Here is a 20,840-nt window from a genome sequence, read left to right as displayed (position 1 = left end):
AGTCAGACTTTCACTCCAACATACTCCCTTCAAAATCCATAATTGTGAGTTGAAAGTAATAAGATTTGAAATCAGTCTAAATGAAATTTATTTCATTTGGATAGCAGTACTTTTATTAAACTCTTATAAATCCAGCTAAATGTTTATATGTTAAGAATATCTTTTAAAAATCTACTTTAACAACAAGTGTGCAGTGTTTTTTCTTTCTCTCTAGGTTTTTGTTTACTCAATTGAGCTTAACATTTCAGTTGATTGTTATAGGTCAGTGTTTTGCAAACTGCAATTTGTGATTCATTTAGAGGGTTGTGAAATAGATTTAGTGGTTTATGTCCAGTGTTCTTAAAAAATTGAAATAGAATAGGATAGAAGATGTCAGAGTACATCAGAGGTAGTGAGGAAAAATATTGCTTCATGAAATTTTACTGTGTGTGTGCGCATGCATGCATGTGTGTGTGTATGTGTACTGTGTCCTGATGTATACTATATTCCTTTCTATGGGTTGTGGTAAAAAAATCCTTGAAAGTCATTGCCATAGATATACAGTACAAATTGGTTCTCAGTATCTGGTTCTTATTCCATAGTTTTCCATATTAAGTTTTAATTAGTCTCAGATTAAATGACTAGCTCAGTGGTTCTCAAATATACATGTGCATTGGAATAACCTGGGGTACTTTTTAAAATACATATTCCTAGAATCCAGCCCCAGAAATTCTGTCAGTAGATCAAGGTTGGGAGCCAACACTTAGAATGCATTTCACGTGTGATGTTGATATGGTGGTCCATGGCCAATATCATCAGAAATGATGGTCTGGATAGACATTTGCTTGGAGCTATGCATTATGAATTTTTAAAAAATTGTAACTGGTAGATGTAGTGTGAGTTGAAGTTTACTATTGTGATTCCATCTTTGTCCAGTCAAGAGGACACGAAAGCACTTTCAGAGGAATTATCCAGATCAAAGTGCTAGCAATGAGATACCACCTTAGTCTTGCAAGTATGTGACAGAAGAGAGGGCTAGTTGTGTTTTCAGGGTCCTGCCATGTGTGTGTCAGCATTTCATGCCTCTTTGAAGGAATTTGTTTGACATGTACTCCCAGGAAGATTTTATTAGGACGTATGAGAAGAAAATTGGGGGAGAAATATTGCTCTGTTTTGTTTTTGAAATTTGAGCAGAATTGTTGCCTTATATTACTTTTTTCTTAAACAAGAAATGCTTGGATAATCCCATCTGCTAAAGTGAAAGAATTCATACAATGAAGCACCCTGGGAAGCACCTCACAGGTTAAGGCAGCATCTCAGACCAGTGGCATCTCACCTGGCATTGGCCAGAGAAGTTGCTAAGCGGGATTTTGCTCTGTGTGCCAGCTCTTTATGGAGACATGCCTGTATTTTTAGGCATTCTAAATTGTTCTTTGGGTTATTCAAATATGGCCTATAGGTTATAGTATTGTAACAGTGGTAAATTCACTGAGTGTCATTATTGTTATGTGACAAAGGAGAGTGTCCTGGTTTGGGGGGAGATACTTATCTTTGAGGGTAAAGTTGTCCTGATGTCTGCAACTAATTCCCAAATTGTTCTGAGGAAGAAAGAAGAAGGCAGGAAGGAACAAAAGAAAAAGTTAACCCTCGGTGAATCTAGGTGAAGGGTATGTGGGTTTTTATACTACTCTTACATTTCCAAAGGTTTAAAATTTTTCCAAATAAAAATATTTGGAAAATACATTATGAAAAGAATTAAGCAACATTAAGCTCATACAATGGAATATAATGTAACAGTTGAAAGGAAGGCAATGTCAGCAAATGGTGAAATAAAGTCCTCTTCAAACACTCTTCTCCATAAAAGCAGTGAGAAAACTGTTAAAAATGGTCAGAATCAGCTATGTAAGAACTCTGTAAATTAAAGCTTGCAACACTCTAGAAAGTGTTTATCCAAGAAAAATGACTAAATCTTGGTGTGAGCAGGGAACTTTGCGGAGCTCCCACCTGCCTTACCCCAGTCCCCTTGGCTCTTCAGCAGCCCTGAAGCCCGACCGCCCACAAGCATAGCAACAGCCACAACCTGGTGGCCACCAGGGGCCACAGTGGGGCTGGGGAGAAGTTGATGTTTTAAGACTTTTTAAAATAAGTTTTTCCAAATTAAGTTCATCTCAAGCACTAGGCTCAGTGTTCTCTGCACTCTGCTGGTTGGGAGATTTTTTATTACTGGTTCAATCTCTTTAGTCATTATCGGTCTGTTTCGATTTTCTATTTCTTCATGATTCAGTCTTGATAAGTTGTGAGTTTCTAGGAATTTGTCCATTTCCTCTAAGTTATCTAATTTGGTGGCATATCCTTCTTCATAGTAGTATCTTATACTTTGTGCTTATAGGTTGTAATGTCTCCTCTTTCATGTATAATTTTATTAATCTGCGTCATCTCTCTTATTTTCTTAGGTAGTCTAGTTAAAAGTTTGTCCATTTGTTTATTGCTTCAAAAGAAAATTGCTAGAACAGAGTTGTCTAAGCAGGCTCATATAAGCTCAGAATCTGGAAAATTCTAAGTTGTTGAAAGTGCCTGCTATGGAAAACTGGCTGAGGCTATGTTTAGTTTTAAATTCTTTACTCTATTCAGATGTCTTCAGTACGTAGAACTCACAAGTAATTTCAATATTTAGGGCTGTTAGATTTAAAATTTTTCATTACACCTTGAATGTAATACTGTTTATTTTTTTTGAAGGGCTATTGTGGGAAATGTCACATTAAGAGAATCGCCTTGCAATGGTGGGAAGAAGTCTGTATGAGAGTAAATCTTATTAGACAGCAAGATCTCTTATCACTTTTAAATCCACAATTCTGGGAACTGCAATTCAATTAGAGAAATTAAATCTCCAGTAGAAACAGTAGCTTTCTCAGGTCATTGTAAGCTCAGTCAGAATGATTACATATGACTGGGAGGGGTCCCCACACACCAGATTTATTGTGTAAAAGAAAGAACTTGAATAAGAAACTCAAGAGTTTGATCTGTTGATAATGTAATTCAAGAAGAAATAATTATGAGTGGCCTTTTGGAGCTGCACATCTGACCTGTAATAGGAAATAACAGAGCGCAGAGTGTACTGCCTCCAACTGCCAGGAAGGAAGCACATTTCTGACCAGGCTGTCACTTCTGGCATGCCATTAAAGATTACATTCCTTTGTATGGGTAAATTAAATATTTTGAACCAAAGGGCACCTTATTTTCCTCAGCTCTCTTTTTGACTGTTATTTACATATTTGTCGTCTTCTTACAAGGTTGGGTTTGTGCCTCTTGTTTGGAATCTGTTGGTTGGAGACTCTTTCTGATGTGGGAGGGGGCTCATGAAGGGTGGGGGCTCCTCCAGTGCCCACCTGAGGGCAGAAGGAGGCATCTTGGGGCAGTGACACCCTCCCCCCACAGGAACAGACCTGAAGTGCACCTCAGTGTTTTCCATTGATTCCTCTCGATTCAGCCAGTGTTTATTGGTCTGCAGCATATGGCACTCACAGTCCACACAGCAGACCCTCCCCACCATGGGGTCAGAGCATGTGTGGCACCAGCAGCCTCTGCTTCTCTGCTTCCCTGGCCCCCCAAGCCTGCACAGACCCCCCGGGTGCTGCTTACTGCACAGGCCAGACCATCTCTGAAGATGGATAGGCAGCCCCCCGAGGGCGTAGAGCCTGCTAGGTTGGCAAGTGCATATGTGTCCAAGCCAAGGCAACAGGGAAGCACCAGGCTTAGGACAAGAGAGGCAAGACTGGGCAGCACCCTGGAGCCTGGAGAGGGCACTTCAGTTTGCACCGTGGCGTGAATGCTGTGGCATGGGCTTGACATGGGCCATGAAGAGTGAGGGGGATTTTCACTGCAGCAGATGGAGGAAGTGGTCCAGGGGGGACCACTGAGCAGAAAGAAGAGGCCCCAGCCATGTGCATGCCATCAGCAACCATCTTCTGGCTGGTCACTGTCAAGGGGGTGGTTATGGACAGAGGCCAAAATGGGGTCCCTGCCTGTGAACCTCTATGGTCTGCATTTTGGGGTTGTAGCCTTGTGGCTGTTGTGCACATTCCCAACCCAACTGCCAGACGCCGCTGGGGCAAATCAGTGCTTTGCATTGAAACGTGTCCTTGCCTGTGTGTGACTTTGCTGCCTCTGAATATCCTGCTTCGTGCGCTGTTGAGCGGGAGGTATTCTGGCCTAGAGAGCAGGCCCCTTGCCTGACGAGCAGTGTTTCTGAAGGAAGGTATGGGGTGTCTTGAGGAAAGGGGCTGGCTATCTTGCAGAAGCCAAGTTCTCCTCATCGTGTTGCATCCTGTGTTCTGGGGCTGGTGCCGCTGAGTTTGCGATGAGAAGAGGGTTTCCCTCTGGCAGTATATTTCTCTGTCTGTTCTGGAAAAGAGGGGAATGAAGTTCCAATTCTTTTTCTCGTGTTTTCAGCTCAGTCGTCTGTCTTAGCAAAGAACACTTGCTAATTATCAGAGGCCCTTCCTGATGGCAAGAGAGAGGAGGAATTCTTCCATATCCTGGCTGCTCATGGGACGGGCTGGGGTGGAGGGGTCAGGAGGGGGGATGGGGACCTCTGTCCATCTGCAGACGACTCAGCTGAGCAGTGAGTGACCTGGCAGCCACACTGGGGACCGAGGTGGATGGGAGAGTTCACCCTGGGCCTTTTCAGTGCCCATGATTGGCTGACGGTGCTTCCGAGGCCGGCGATGACCGTCCCCACCCTGCCTCTGCACGCTCCTGCCAGCTCCCTGATGAGCCCTCCGTGCAGCGCTGTCACATATGCATGCTGCCAGGCTAGCAGTGACGACATTTGTCTCCTGCTGCCCAGGCTGGTCAGGGTGTGTGGGGAAGCCAGGCAGAGCTGGGGGGTGGTCTCTGCGGGTGCAGGGGTATGGGAGGCAGAGGCTGCTGGTGCCACATATGCACTGGCCCCGGGCGGTGGAGGGGCTGCTGTGTGGACCATGGGGGTACAGAGCAGGTGCCATGTCCTGCAGCTCACTGTGTGGCCTGCGGACACTGCATATTCAGGTTGGGTAGTGCCACACATGTACCACGACCGCCTCATCTTGAAGAGAGGTTGTGTGAAGAGAAGGAAGCAGATCACCATTTGCATTAGGCCATCTGGAGGGCCCCCTGCATCAGTTTTCCTGAATTCTCTTTCTCTAGGGGAACACACTGAAGTCTAGAAGTTGATGTTTTAAGACTTTTTAAGAAAAGTTATTTCAAATTAAGTTCATCTCAAGCACTAGGCTCAGTGTTCTCTCCACCTGTGTGCCCATGACTGAGAGGTAAGCCAGCCCCTGCCCCTCCCCTGCTACAGCTCTACCAGGTCTGGGGGACTCTGGGACTGAACAACCTTGACTGACCGGTGCACTGAGCAAGTGCCTCCACCGCATTGCCGCCCTCCCCCTCCAGATCTATAGCACTCAGCTGTCTCTCTACCATCCACTCAATGATTAATCACCAACAGGCTTGTCATACTTTAACAGTGTTACCTCATCTCTAATGATGCTTTATACTCTTATTTAAGTGTTCAACATGACTTAAATTTTGTAAATATTTGGTACATCTGCACAAATGGACAGTAGCTGTTCCAGGAGGAAAATCTGGCAGTTCTTTTAATGCTGCATATTAAGGAACTACATTCCTCTTCCCTTGGTGAAAGCTGCTTGCTGTTGTTCAAATAGAAAGCATTTTTATATTGGAACTATCTAATGATAGACCCTGGAGAACTACTGGGAGGAGGCACCTGCATAGGAGTCAGATGCAGCTAGCATGAGGAAGGTCTGCATATGACTAACAGAGATCCCGCAGTCATGGAGGGTCCCACAGAGTACGGACCTTGGGAAATGAACTGAGACCCACTGGCTTTGAGAGAAAGACGGGCACATGACAGGGGATGGATCCTGTGAGGTGTAGCTGGAGAGCCCCTTAGACGAGCAGGTGACAACCCAGGTGTCCCCCAGGAGAATGCTCCGGAAACCGACCAAACAGGGCAGGGAGAAGTGGATTGGGCCCGCCTCCCAGGAGCTGGACTGTAGAAACCTCCAGGGGATGTGAACATGGCCGCAAGGCCGCACTCCGCGGGACGTCTCTGGGCCGGGGCCATGACGCTGTCCTGGGTGCGGGTCACACCGAGTGCTGGGCAGGCGCTGGAGCGTGACTTCAGGGCTGCTCACAGGAAACGTGCACTGGGCACCTACCCACCAAAGAGTCCGGGTGAACTTTCGAAGGAGGGGAACCCCGGCGACGGTGGAGCGGTACTAAACTGAGCAGCAGCCCAGGGGAGCGGCATGGGCGAGGTCAGGGAGCCTTGGGGCTCCGCGCCTGGCAGACTTCGCAGTGAGGAAACAGAGGTGAAGTGACTTGTCCCAAGTAAATTAGAGACAGAGCAGGCCAAGACTCATTCATCTAGTCGTGCGTTTATTCACAAACTCTGCTGAGCACCCCCAGGGGCCCGGCACAGTTCCCTGCCCTGGATCCGGGTGTCCTGACTCAGACACAGTGCTCTTCCAGTCCCCAGGCTCCCTGCCTTGGTCTAGATTGAAGGCATGTCTGGCATCGGACTCAGACGAGGTTGGGCCCACAGATTCCCAAGATATACAACCAAGCTACCTTCTAGATCTGAAGGAAGAAGATGAATCAAGGAAGGGGCAGCAGAACCGGCTGCACTGATTAAGTTACCAGATGCAAGCACACCTTGGCACTTGAAAGCTTAGCACTCTGTGTTCGTGTGTACCTTTACCCGAGACCGTTACTTGGAATACAGACTTTAAAAATGGAAATGGGTTTCTGCACCTGGTTTGACTACATTGAGCTTAGAGAGAAGCTGGGAAAGGGAGCGAGGGTGGGGAGTGGGGAGGGCTCAGGTGTGAGAGCAGGGCAGTGCTGGCAGGAAATGGGCATTTTCCAAATGCCAGGCCACTGCGGGAGAAGAAATAGGAGCTAGAATAGGATGAAAAGTGGTTCTCTAGTTCTGTCTGATAGATGACAGGCCGTGTCTGACTAGGCGCTAAATGAAGTCCTGGGACTTCTGCTCAAGACATGGCCCATTTTGGAAGGTTCTGTGTTCCTGGGAAAGAACAGCCAAATGAGGAAATACCCCAGTTTCCCTACCACTGGTCTGGGAGTCTGCGCCTGTGCTAGTAGTGGCCATAGCTGATGCTTAATAGCGCTTTTCTACGCTGCAGTGTTTATGTGTAATAATCGTGAGATTGTTAAGGAGGGTGGTGGTACTCCCACCTCACAGAGTCGGGAGCTGAGGTTCTGGGAACTTTAGGGGCTTGCCTGGCCCACAGAGCTCATCTGCAGGAGAGCTGGGTCCGAGACAGTCCGGGTCTTCTAAATCCGAGTCTTCTAAATCCGAGTCCGCCATTTTCCTACCGTGCTCTCCTGTTTCGGGTGGGGACGGCCTCTAGGTTTAACTTGTCTGGGGACAGACGCACACCAGGTCCGTCGGGCCCGAGCCCTGGAGCCGGGTGCGACGGAAGGGCGTTAGATGAGGCCATTCCAGTGTCAGCTCCCTTCTTTGGTGCAGGGGTTTCACCCAGGAGGCTCAGGAGGCATGGAGGTCTTTCTGGCCTCTGCTGACCTGGCCTTCCCAGGCTCACATCGGCTGCATCACAGAGAATGTTCACCAGCCATGACAGTACAGTATTCAACATGGGGACATTTTAAAAAGTTGGTGTCAAAACTTCTCAAAGTGGTCTTGGCACCTTTAATCCCGCCGAGTTTCAGTGAGCCTGGGGCATTCTCTAGCTGCCGGGGTCGCCCCAGTGCCCTCAGGGCTACAAGAGAAACATGGGGAGGAACAGGTGGGCCCGGTCTGATCCGGATTTCCCACGGGCTGCTGCCGGCCTGGAAGTGTGGGCCCGCAATTGACCGTGTCCTCTGTCCCTTCTAGGGCTGCCAACTTCAGGAACTTCACCTTCATCCAGCTGAACGGGGAGTTTTCTCGGGGAAAGGGGCTCGATGTCGGAGCCCGCTTCTGGAAGGGAAGCAACGTCCTTCTCTTCTTCTGTGATGTAGACATCTACTTCACCTCCGAATTCCTGAACACGTGCAGGCTGAACACCCAGCCAGGTAGGGGCGTGTGCGGTTGGCTTGTGTCCTGTCCCTCTGCTGTCTGGCTTCTCACGTTCAGACACTGTTCTCTTCACAGTTGACTCTGACATCCTGCTTCTAAGTCTCCCTTATTTTACCACCAGTGACAAAGAAAAGGAAACCATCTGGTATGATTTCTCCTTTGATGTCACAGTGTGGGCCTGTCAGCCAGCATAATTCTGGGACTCTTTGTCCCGAGTTTGTGTTCATAGAATGTTTTCCATTTTCAGCCAGGAAGTTAGTGTTAGTGAACATGCACAGGAGAGAGCGTGGATCTGGAGAAGCTGCCCGAAGCTGACGGGAAGGGAGTAGCTGGGGGCAGTCCTGGGGGGACGGCTCTGAGCAGAGAGAACCCGCAATGTGAAAATTACTTTTGTAGGCAAAGCTGGTATTCAGCTGGTAAATGCTGGAACAGACATGGGAGTTGTTAAAATATCAAAACTCTTCTGTGTAAATTGGTAAAGAGCTCCTGCTCTGGGCTCCCCAACTGCTCCTGATGCCCGAGCTCACTCCGGCCCATCTAGCGACCCTTCAGACTGCCCCAGGAGCCAACACAAAAGGGAGCTGAGGTTCTGGGAACTTTAGGGGCTTGCCTGGCCCACAGAGCTCATCTGCAGGAGAGCTGGGTCCGAGACAGTCCGGGTCTTCTAAATCCGAGTCTTCTAAATCCGAGTCCGCCATTTTCCTACCGTGCTCTCCTGCACAGTAGGGCGGGGACACCAGGTGTCTCTCTCACACCCACTCCACTAGCGCAAGGGCCACCCACCGTCGATATTTTGAGTAATCCCAGGAGATCAGAGGCATCTGAGGATCAGTCTATCTCGTCTACCCTATGCAGAATGTCTCAGATCTGTTTTGGCGTTGAGTGATGGGAAGAGGAAGAGTGGTACAAATATCTGGTTTATTTCATGGGGGCTGACTATAAATGAACAGCCACAACAGTTCTATCTGTCACTTAAGCAAGTGTTTGTTTTCTGGTTTGCAGGGAAGAAGGTGTTTTACCCAGTCCTTTTCAGCCAGTACAATCCAGGTATAATATACGGCCACCAGGATGCGGTCCCTCCCTTGGAACAACAGCTGGTGAGTAATCACCCCGCAGGAGCCTTTCTGTGGCTGTTTCATGTCTTTCATTACCAGGGGCACCTGACCATGAGTAAAGGTGAGTGGGAATCTGTGGACTGATTCCCGTGGTAATTTTTAAGTTTGGCAGACAGACGTTCTGGCCTTTGCTTCCAGCGTCTTGTTGATGAAAAGTTTTTGCAATATTTAAAGGTGAAAAATAAACAGGAACAGTGCCTTAGAGAAAGGTAATTTCACACCGTCATAGTTTCCTTCTGTGGGTTTTGGAAACTAGTATTATTGCATTGTGGGAACAGCACATTTTTTCTTTATTATTACAAAATCCTATAAGATAAGAAAGGTGAGATTTATGCTCCCATTGGACAGATGGAAACCGAGGTGGCAGTGGGCGGCTCGCCCCAGGGCACGCAGCAAGTGGGTCCATGGGCAGCAGGGGCCACTCCCAGTGTCCATCCGTCATGCCGCCATCCCTGACAACGTGGTGTCATGGGGTGGGTGTTAGCCTCAGACGTGTCACCGGTGAGGTGGCTTTCAAAGCAGTATCATGGCTGCGGAAGTGATGGGTAGTGGACCACACAGCCACCAAGGATCTCTGTGAGCTGGGAGGGCCCTGTTGGGAGTGGTGGCCCCTAGTCCATCCAGCAGAGAAGCAGTGCCGGCAGTGGGAGGATGAGGTGCAGCCGGAAGGGGGGTCTCTGCACCACACATGAGCACATACCCAAGACCAAGTTTCCCGTCGCTGTTGTCACCCCAAGTTGGGCTGTGATCTTTCCCTGCACAGAGATCTCTTGAGTCTGTCCCGCGCTGTGTTGTAGCTCCGAGGGGCATCTGACCGCAGGGCTGTCTGTTCTCACTGCTGTGGGTAGCTCTGTCTCCTGGTTAGCAGAGCTGTGTTTCTCCCCATCAAGAACCTCTCAGGGTGGAGAAGGGAAATCTCTGTGTAAACAGGAAGATGTGAAAGGACAAGTCTCTCCTGCTTCTGTGCACTCTCAGAGTAACATGATTTACCTTGAAAACGTGGTCTATGAAACTCTTTTGAAAGACCGATTCTGTATGGAAGCTTCCCAAAGTAGCAAAACGTGTTCTCTTCAGCCCCATCTGTGCCTGCCTACAGGGACCCTCTGGCAACTGATGTAATGACCTTTGCTGGAAAGTTTCAGCGTGTCCCCTCAGGTCGGACAAGGCTTGCTCCTCAACCATGTCCTTGCCTGGTGTCACTCTGGGCCAAACCGTACGGCACAGTAATGACATGGTCTCTCCTCCCCCAGTGAAATCCTAATCCCACAGGGCTGCTGAATAAACTATTCATGCATTGTATGTATATATCTGCTTTATACATAAACACAGTAAGAGATTTTCCCTTCAAAAGAACTAATGTTTATCTATTTTGGGGCAATATTGCCCCTGTTGAGACAGGAAAACATCTCATTCCCTTTCTGTAATAGTTCTAAGCTTCAGGGGGAATGGGATACAGGATTTATTTTCTTTCAACCCATCACAATAAAAGTTCCTTTGATTTTAAATTAAGTACTGATTCCCATTTGATACTCAATGTGATTAATATTTTGACTTTAAACTCATAAAGATCTTATTTGCTTGCAAAGAATTCTTTTCACACCTTAAAAGTTTTGTGCTTTTATTACCATTCCTGCAGGGAAGCAGGTACAAAGAGAAGCTAGAGGGAGGGCACAGCTAAGCCAGTTCCTCAGATCCTCAGAATTCGTGGCCCAGCCAGAAACAGAGTTCAGATGCTGTGTCCATGGCTAGAGTCTCAGACTATCCTGTACCCTTTGACATTCGCTTCTACCTTAGACTTTTCCTAGAGCACCTATGTCTGCCATTTCAGGCTTTGGTGTTTAGTTTAGTCCAGAGAAGCACAGCCGTTGTCTCTGAGACGAAGGGCTCCCCCTCTGGAAAGGAGAGCTATTGCTGAGATTCTCTCTTGAGCACGTGCTGCCTACAGAGACCTGACTGGGAGTTAGAGGGGGAGGCAGAATGCCTGAGCAGTTTCATGTACTCAGAAGTGATCCGCGAGACCATTCCACTCTCTCACTTCCTTCTCACGGACCTGCCCAAGATCACACCGCCAGCTGGCAGCAGAACTCAGGCCGGAGCGGGGTGTCCTTGCCCTGGTACGGTAGGAACAGACTTGCTTAGGATCTAGATGAGAGCTTCAGCAGAATGGAAGCCATCTAAATCTGGTTCCTTTGTACCACCTGTTCACATGCCAGTAGGTACTGGCTCCCATTCTCCGCAGCCTGTGGTCACCCCTCTCCAAAGGTACTTGACCACTGACCTGCATTTCAGCTTAAATTTCTAGAAATTGCTGACTGGGCACACTATCCTTTCAGTCTGCTTTTCTTTATTCAAGAAGCAGGCGCTCCCAGGGTATGAAATGCAATCCTGCCAGATGCCACCTGGGCAGCCTTTTGTGAGCCAGCCCTGTGCCGCCCTCGTGTGGTTCTGGGTGAGGACAGCTGTGCTCGGTGCACAGGTGAGGAACTGGAAGCTTAGACCCCTGCGTTACTTGCTCAGACTAAGTGGCAGAGTCGGACTCAGGTGCTACCCCACGTGATGGGGCCTGGAGGCAGGGGCACACTGCTTGGCCTCAGAGGGCTTCCAGGAGGGCATGGGATCTGGCTCAAGAGTACAGATTCCTAGAACAGAGGGAGCCTGGACGGGGGGTCTTTGTCCAGCATGACACCCTTCAGGAGATACTTCATTTTTTCAAATGCAGATGCTGATAAAAGACTTGTAGAAAAATGTGGATTAGTGTCCATCTTGGAGGAGTTGGCATTCGAGGTCTATTCCTAAACCACTTCTTTGGAAGCTGCGGCTCCAGAATATTTTTTTTAAGCAACAGGTGTTGTCACAGGACTTTTGGTGTTGGTCTAGGCCTCAGTGATCCTGGGCAAGTCACTCTACGTCCACGCCACAAGGAATGCATGCTCCCTGCTGCCCCTGAGTCCTGTGTGGTGTGACCGCTGCACCCTCAGGGCCCAGACAGTGTGGGGCGCGGGGCACCCTGCCCAGCCACAGAAGCCTCTGAAGCTCAGGGTGTCTGCTGCTCGCGGGCAGGACTGGCTGCATAATCAGCATGGCCCAGCACACAGTGAAAATGCAGGGCCTTTGGTCAAAAACTATGAGGAATTTCAGGATGGCAGCTGCAGAGCACAAAGCCTTCTGCAGGTGGGGCCTGGGGCCTGCTTGGGCAGCCTGCCACTGGACTTTCTGCCGACTGTGAGACTGTTCACACAAAGCTTCGCCTCTTGGGAGACGCCCTCTGATGTAGAGGAAAAATACTCTGCATGAGTATGTTAGTCCCTTTATTGAAGGGCCCAGGTTGTTGCACGGGTAGCCATCCAAATCAGCACCACCACCCGGACAGGCGCAGCTGCAGGGCGGCCTCCTTCCCACATCTCTGGGGAGAGGCTCCTATTTGTGTTTTGGGCCTAATAGAAAAATACTCCCCCTGCCGAGTGACTCACCCATGGAGCTGTGGTTCTGCAGGTTCCTGTGGAGAGCAGGCTTGACAACGGTCCTTTCTGGTGAGTTCTCTCCAGTCTCTGCGGAGACCATATAGGAGATACAGGGAGCTGCGGAGAGCTGAGAGGCGCTGGCCCTTGGAAGGCAGTCTTTAAAATGAGGCTGTCACTGGAAGCAGATTAGTGCAGCTCAGAAAAGGAGGGGATGTTTTTCTTTTGGATGTAATCTTTGTCTTCGGGTCCCCTCCTCTGCGATAGTGGACATCGCTAGTGTGTGTGTGCTTGAATGTTTGCACACAGCCGTGCGGCTCCTTATGTCTGGGGCAAAGCCCTCTGCTTAGACCCCAGGAAGGTGGTCCAGAGCCACACGATTCTGAGTTTTCCCATTGGAATTCCTCGGCCTTTGCTGAACTAGTCAACAAGAACTCCCGACTGAGCCACATCTGTCTCCACGGGCATGTAGCCGCCTCTGCCCTGGGACCGCTGCTCACCCACCCAGTGGGGAAGTGTTTATTGAGTATCTGCTGTGTGCGGGACAGTGGCCTGGGTGCTGCGGACACAACTGTGAGCATGACCATGGCTCTGAGCTTATGTTTACCTATGGGGATGGTCAGCAGACACAGGTACATCACAGGCAAATTTCAGAGAGCCATGGTGTGCCAGAGAAAATAAGCCAGGTGACAGTATAGAGAGTGACCTTGGTGGGGGTGACACTCACTGGGAGGGTTCGGATGACCACTCTGAGCCAGTGACATTGGGACGAGCCCAGTGGTGAGCAGGGAGAGGGTGGCCAGGCAGTAAGCCCGTGCAGCCTGTGACCATGGTGCATTCAAGGGCAGAATGGAAGGGCCTGGAAAGGGACACGAGATGGGTGAGGCAGGCTGGTGGCATCCTCGTGGATTTTATTCTAAGTGCGTCAGGGAGGATGCGGTGAGAACCACTGCGGGGCCTTCACAGGAGCAGACTGTGGTCTGAGCCCTGAGCACCTGAGCATGCTCCCTAAGCTAGGCCGCTCACTGCGGGCACCACTCCAGGTGGGGTGTGTGCATCTCACCGACACTGCGCGCTGTGGGCCAACCAGATGGTGGGCAGTCCTCACCAAGGCCTGAATTTCAATGAGCTCCTCACACAGCGGCCTTTTGTGGCCAGCCAACATTAAAGCCAGTGTCACTAAGCATTTATATAGTGCATTCCCGAGCTCATCAGTCAGGCCTTCTCTGTCACGCCGTCCCTAGCTGAGGGTCACTCTTCACCTTGTTCAGCCTTGCTGGGCTCAGCGTCTGCTCAGCATGGGGCCTGGGGTGTCTCCCTCCTGCAATCCCTGTCGTCCTTCTGTCTGAGTTCCTGGCCCATTGTTTTTCCTCTGTGGGGCTTACTCTTTGAGAGTCTGTAAAGACCTCAGCCAAATATCTGAAGCTTGGGTCCTGGCACTTCTCTTTGACTCCATTTTTATCTGGAAGCTTAGAAGGACCCATGTCCTGGCTGGTGGGAAGGGCATCAAACTGTGCACCAGGCATGATGGGGAGGAAACAGAAACCATTTTTAAGAAATGACTCAGTGGAGATTTTTCCTGCCCTGCAAATTCTTTCCAGTTAATACCAATGACATTGTCTTGTCCCGTGGGAGACACTCTATAACAGGCCTTTCTTCTGCAGAAGCACTGGAGAGCATCTGCCGGGGGCACACGGGCCAAAGGATTTTCCATGGGCAGCCCTGATGCAGGCTAATGGCAGTGCAGGAGGCATCCTGTGTAGGGTGTAATGAGAACAAGATGGTGTCCTAAGTTACAGAGTAAAAGAATTTGTAAGTTTATCCACCCCTCTGCAAGCCATCTGTCGAATGTATTTTACCTCTGGTGGAGATCAAAGCTGGGGAAGGTGGAATAGCAGAGGGAGGGGAAGTGTTTGGGTGTTAGAGCAAGAAGAGCCTTTAGGGGTGCTTAGGCTCTACCTCCTCCTTCAGGGGGAAGGAAATAGAGGCTGGAAGAAGCAAAGGACCTGCCTGGGGCAAAGACACCAGCCAGCGGTCAGGTTAGGACAAGACGCTGCTTCGCCCCGCTCCCCCCTACAACCCGTCCCGTCCCCCCCACCCACTCCGCCACACACACAGTGGCTAATCCGCGGGGAGCAGAGCCAGGCACCCGGATGGATGGATGAGGCAGGGATCCTCATGGGCGGGGCCTGGTGGCTCCATTTCCCTGGGGGGTGGGGGGGGCTTCCTGTCGTCTCTGCCCCATGTTAACTACAAGAATGAATCATGACAAAGAACTAGTAAGGTCTCAGAACCATCCCGGCATTATCTCAGCCAAAATATACGTAAACAGATGTGTTTAAAAAGTCTTGCTGCTTCAGCAAACACAATGGAGATTTACCTGCAGAGGAAGAGCCCAGGCGAAGCCAGGCCTCGCTGTCTAAAGACAGTCGCGGCCTGGATGGCCCCTCGGCGGCCCTGCAGCCTGGCACCACTGCACGTGCTGGGGAGCCGTTTGGCTGTGGGACAGTCTGGAGCTGAATGGGCGCAGCCTGTCCTAGGAGCCTGGACACCGAGCACCCTGCTCCCTGGCAGGCAAGTTAGCCGAGGGTCCCCCGGGAGTCCTGCGTGTGCACTGTGCCAGCGGCCGAATTCCGAGTTGTTCTCTGCCCTTCTTCTCAACTTCCAGAGCCCTCTGCTGGCTCCCTGCTCGGCTCAGGGTGAGAGGCCGTGGCCTCCAGTTCTCCTGGCTCTGGTGTGGGGAGAGACATGTAGGTGGCTTTTCCATGGCCCTGCTCAAAATCTTGCTCTTCTGGTTTGTTTTTAAGCGTTGAGAGTGAGTGTGAGAGTATGTATGTGTGTGTGTGTGTGTTTCATGCCTACATCCTAGAAACGTTCCAGTCAGAGATTCCAAAATCCCAGGCTTCATCTCGGGGCCAGCGAGTGTCCAGTGTGGCTGGCCGTCCGGGGGGCCTCAGGTCCGCCTGCCAGCCCCCGGGCTGCGGGTGTGGGTGGCCCAGGCCCCCACTGGGTGGCGAACAGCTCACACGCTGCGGTAGATGCTCTGTTGTTCTACATCCGCTCTGTCCTTCCCCCTCCAATGATGGCACTTTCCCTGCAGGTCATAAAGAAGGAAACTGGATTCTGGAGAGACTTTGGGTTTGGGATGACATGTCAGTATCGGTCTGACTTCATCAACGTAGGTAAGGCACCCAGGCTGGTGGCAGGTCCGCCTCTCTGCTGCCACCTGAGGCCAGTGAGGGGCCCGGGCCAGGCGGGCTGGGTTCTGGGCAGCGGCTGGAAGCATCCCTGAGAAGGCGCCCCTCCTGTGGGCATGGAGGCAGGACTGAGAGGGGCCCTGGGAGTGTGGGGCTCCTTCGCCTGTCATCGCTGTCTCCCCGAATGAGGCACACTCAGGAGAAGGTAATTTTTCTGCACAGAGGCAGCTGAGGCAAGTTCCCCAGGGCCTCCATCCTGCTGCCTCTCCTGTAGAACATACTGGCCTCCACAGTTGGGAGTCCGTTAAAAAATAAGGGCAAGGTGGGGAATTTTGGAAAATGACATATCAAAAAAGATCCAAATTTCTCTCTGCTGAACCTTGAATATTCTGGGTGTCACTTCAAGCTCTGGCTGAGTGTATAGTTACCATCAGCACACATGCATGCACACATGCACACACACACGCACACACACACACACACATGCATGCACACACACGGGCTCCGAGGGACATAGGATGAGCATAGAATGTCCCCATGGATGTGCCGCCCCACCTGCCTGGAGTGAGCCCCACCCATGTGCCTCAGGAGGACATGGAGTTGTGGCTTATATGTGACCAAGGTGTGGGTGAGCCGTTCGGAAACCTTATCTTGGGCTCAGGGTGGACCCCAAGTTGGGATGGCGTTGGGGAGCCCCTGCACTCCCCCAGCATGGAGGTGCCCCTCCCAGGTTCCCCAGGCTCCCGGAGCCCGCTCCTCTTGCCCCTTTATCGTCTACTCCCCCGGCCTGGGGCCTAAAGCTTCTCTTAAGGTCAGTGAGTGGATCTGAGCGGCCCCAGGTTTTTGTTCAGAAGTGAGGTCGACTACAGGGACTGCAGAACCCTTACGGAAATTACTGGGTTCAAAAGGAACAAATAAAAACCTTGAAGTCAAGTCCTCTAAGAAGCAGCAGAGCACCCGGGACTTTGGTCTCTGTGTAGGGGCTGTTCTTAGACACCCAGCAGCGAACCCCAGGTGTTTTTTAATTTTTCCAAGAAATATTCCTTACTGATTATGTACAAATCAAATTTCCTGAAGTGGCATATTTTTAAAAGTTTCTGAAAGAGATTTCCATTTTGAGAACTCTGTATTTCTACATAGAAGATAAGATTATTTGAGCATGATGTATGCTCATCAAATTTGGGTTTATATCATATCGGATTTTCCTAAAGGTGGGGCATGGCTGTAACTGAAAAATGCGAGCATGGCAGGCTGGGAAGGGCGCACCTCAGCAAACCCTTCCATGACCTCTGACCTTTGGGCCACATCTGAACCCTGCTCATTCTTTGCAGCGTGGCCTCAATTGGCAAGCGTCTTCCTTGTGCATCTTCTATTTGATAACTTGTAATGCTGCCTGTGATGATATATCAGTTACAGATGAGCAAGACAAGCCCCTTACATTATGGTCTTGTTTGATTCTGACACCTGCTTCATTTCAGGGTAAAGAGACCCAAACCCAGGAGAGGTAAAGTGGCAGCTTGTATGAGAACCAAGACATAAATTCCAGGCCCTTGACTCACACACACCCACCTTCCTTTGCCTCCTCTCCACCGAGGGGCCACAGGGCTGGGCGTGGTTCTCCCTGAGCGCAGCCCCTCCGTGGTTCCGGCGACAGCCATGGTCAGAGCCTCACAGCTTGGGGGCTGAAGGGGACAGAGGGCTACACAGTGACTGAGAGCCGTGGCTGAGAGCCACCTCACTGTTTCTTGTGGAATGAACCTCCTAAGCACACAAAGAACACGATCAAAAGAAGCCCCTTTGGTTCCATTTGGGTCGCAGTGGGCTTTAGCGAAAGGACAGACAGGGGGCCTCTCGGCTCACACGGTTGAGGCTTTGCGGAGCACCCCTCACTCTGTGGGGCAGTCCGCCAGGAAGTGAGGCAAGGGTCCGAGTGGGACTTCAGGGCTGCCTGTGAGGCCATCCCTCTACCACGACTCGCTCACCAGCCGGGGCCACACACACAGCCTCTCTGGAGCACGTCAGTCTGGGGAAGGATGAGCGCTTTTGTGGGCTCTTGAGTTTTTCATTCCGGGTTCCCAGTGCTCTCGTGCTGCCAGAATGACAGGTGGGGTCCACACTCACACAGATGCACAAGAGTTTGCATTCAGAGGTGGCACGTCAAAAAGTTGGGCCGCTTTGGCTCTTCGTCCAAGGCTGGGGCTCTCTGTTAGTGCTGCCCCCGGCTCCAGAAGCGGGCAGCCGCCGGGAATGCTGGGTACAGCCTTGTCCCTCAGGTGGGTGCCGGCTGCCAGGGTGCTTCCCTGTGCGGGGGCTCTGAGTTCTTGACCTGGAGGGACATATGGTCACGTGCAGGGCAGTGAGACCCTCTCCGCAGATGTCCCTTCTCTGGAGCTTGTGCAGGCCAGGAAAGCAGAGGAGGCCCAGTGGCGCCTGCCAGCCTGACCCTGCGTGTGCTCTCTCCCCACCAGCCCGGCCCCGCGTGTGCTCTCTCCCCGCCAGCCCAACCCCGTGTGGGCTCTCTCCCTGCCAGCCCGACCCCGCGTGTGCTCTCTCTCCCGCAGGTGGGTTTGACTTGGACATCAAAGGTTGGGGTGGGGAGGACGTGCACCTTTATCGCAAGTACCTGCACAGCAACCTGGTGGTGGTGCGGACACCCGTGCGGGGCCTCTTCCACTTGTGGCACGAGAAGCACTGTGTGGACGAGCTGGCGCCCGAGCAGTACAAGATGTGCATGCAGTCCAAAGCCATGAATGAGGCATCCCACGGGCAGCTGGGCATGCTGGTCTTCAGGCCCGAGATAGAGGCTCACCTGCGCAAACAGAGACAGAAGACGGGTAGCAAGAAAACATGAACTCCCAGGGGTAGCACTGGGGAGACATTCTATTTTTTTAGCTTTTGCAATTCCTGAAGGAGTGTCTGCAAACAGGGACAAGAGGCCTGTGGAGGGTGAAACAAGAATCTAACGGATCAGTCAAAGAGATGAGGGGAAGCCTCCAGTTTCTTTCTGCCTATTTGGCTTTGTAACAGGAATAAAATCTCACCCTTTGCCTGCAGAGGAACCCAGATGCAGAGCCCGTGCCATGCCCAACAAAGGCAGAATGATTGTGAGATTAGAAGCCTAATGGCGGGAGGTTTTGATTGTGTTTATAGCAAGTGAGATCTGTTCTTTTCTATGCCCACTGAAATATTCATGAATTAAGACTGATTTTGTAAAAAGTTCATTAGAATGAGAGGCAAGCACATTGTTCCCCACGTGAATGATTATTCAGTAGAGCTCTAGTGTCTAAGGATTCGAAAATATCAGAAGGCAGGCAAGGAGACCATGTGAAATTCAAAGATAAATTCATCCCGAAACTTCTGAGTGTATTAAGCAAAACCAAATGGATTAAAAAAGACAAAAAACCTATTGTGGCATTTTTCCCCAAGATTAACCAAAAATAATCTGCTCAACTTCTTGGTTATAGTTTTGACCATCTCCGTTTGTTAATTTCATTTAAAAATGCACTTTTTCTTTTTGCTTACGAGTTATATTCTGCTTATTTAATTACCAATTTGCAAGCCTTACTAAGAGAGCACAAGTTAGTATACATCTTTATATTTTTTAGGAAGACAGTTTTAGATGTATTGTAAGAACTTCCAGTTAGGAGCATCAGATTGATACCCATATCCAAGGACATGTGTCAAATACTGGGGAGGCACTGGGTAGGGCTCCTGATAGACCAGGACTTAGAAAGAATTCATCTGAAGAGTATTTCCCAAAAGGAGCAGCTGAACACTGGAGAAAATAAAGATATATTTTTTACCTTAAGAGGAAAGGAAACTTGTTCAGACTAGTGATATCTTGATTTATTCACAACTCAGAAAAACACATTTTCTCCTCAGGAGAAATGGGACCACTTTCTTACCTGTCTCAATAAACCAAAGTGTACTGTGCGAACCAAACAGTCTCTTTCCAAAGGAGGTGCTCTTCCTGGCTTCTGGCTTTCATAGGAAGAAATGCAGAAGAAATGTATTCTGTCAAAGATCCTTTCACCTGCCAGAGTCAGATGGGTAGATTTTGCTACATGGCCCCAATCTAGGGGGAAGTAACTTAATTATTTTTTAAATTAAGCAGTTCTATTCAGTCACCAAGATGCTTTTGAAAATTGCATTTTATTACAGTTTCTAACTATTAAAAAAAAATACAGTTAACATTGAGTGGTTTCATTCATGTGAAAATTATTCATTAGCCAGCACCAGATGCACAAGCTAGTTGTTACCTCTGATTCCTTGCCCTCTATGTGTCCACAGTCTACATATTGTTCAAAAGCTTCAAGAACATTCAAGCCATCGGTGTATAAAAAAAACATACATTGTATTGATTTGTACTGGTAGTTCATAAAATTCAATTAAAACACAGGATATGACTGGAAGGTGGCACTGGACAACTAATAAAACATGATTTGTGGGTATGATTTCTTTTTGGAGCAAGAAGATCATGGCTTTAGTTTTTGGAAAACAGCTTCCTGTGCACAGCCCTGGGTTTCCCAGCCTAGGCACTCTCGACAGTTGCAGGCGCTGTCCTGTGTGTCCCCCGTGCTGGAGGGTGTTTGCCAGCATCCCTGGCCCCTGCCCATTGGCGCCAGGAGCGCCCCTCACCGAGGGTGACAGCCACAGTCTCTGTGGTCAGCGCCCAATGTCCCCTGGGGCAAAACCACCCCTGGTTGGAGAACCACTGATCTAGAGAAAAGAGTAAGGAAAAACCTAGCTGTTAATACATTTTATTTGTCCTTTTTAATGAGAAGAAATTGAGACATTATGTCCAAGGCCCCTTTTGACTCATCGTGTGTCCTGTTTCCACGTATGATGGTGACACTGATTCAGGCGCGCATCTGCCGTCTCTCCTGTGGCCCTGAGGACTCAGTGGGGCGCACCGCACACTCCTGTCCTGCTGTGTTCCCCCGGTGCTGGGAGGATGTGCTGCTCATCACACTGGCTGTGGGGCACA

At 50.0% G+C, this 20,840-nt stretch overlaps 1 protein-coding gene across 8 annotated transcripts in view; it reads left to right on the top strand.

The window, feature by feature from the left end:
• CSGALNACT1 (chondroitin sulfate N-acetylgalactosaminyltransferase 1) overlaps nucleotides 1-20,050 on the top strand; it is a 366,108-nt gene extending 346,058 nt beyond the window's left edge. For 7 of the 8 annotated variants that reach the window (XM_037015017.2, XM_073218782.1, XM_073218783.1 and 4 more), the window contains 4 exons: nucleotides 7,901-8,079; nucleotides 9,086-9,180; nucleotides 15,757-15,838; nucleotides 18,415-20,050. In XM_037015017.2, coding sequence (XP_036870912.1) covers nucleotides 7,901-8,079; nucleotides 9,086-9,180; nucleotides 15,757-15,838; nucleotides 18,415-18,704 — 646 coding nt within the window. In that variant the 3' untranslated portion in view covers nucleotides 18,705-20,050. Of the gene's footprint in view, nucleotides 1-7,900; nucleotides 8,080-9,085; nucleotides 9,181-14,320; nucleotides 15,044-15,756; nucleotides 15,839-18,414 lie in introns of those variants that run through there. The other variant, XM_073218784.1, reaches the window with a different exon arrangement.
• The last annotated feature ends 790 nt before the right edge of the window (nucleotides 20,051-20,840 follow it).

Source organism: Manis javanica, chromosome 12, assembly GCF_040802235.1.
Source record: "Manis javanica isolate MJ-LG chromosome 12, MJ_LKY, whole genome shotgun sequence".
In the NCBI taxonomy this organism is placed as follows: Eukaryota; Metazoa; Chordata; class Mammalia; order Pholidota; family Manidae; genus Manis; species Manis javanica.
This window is presented reverse-complemented; position numbering and strand designations above follow the sequence as displayed.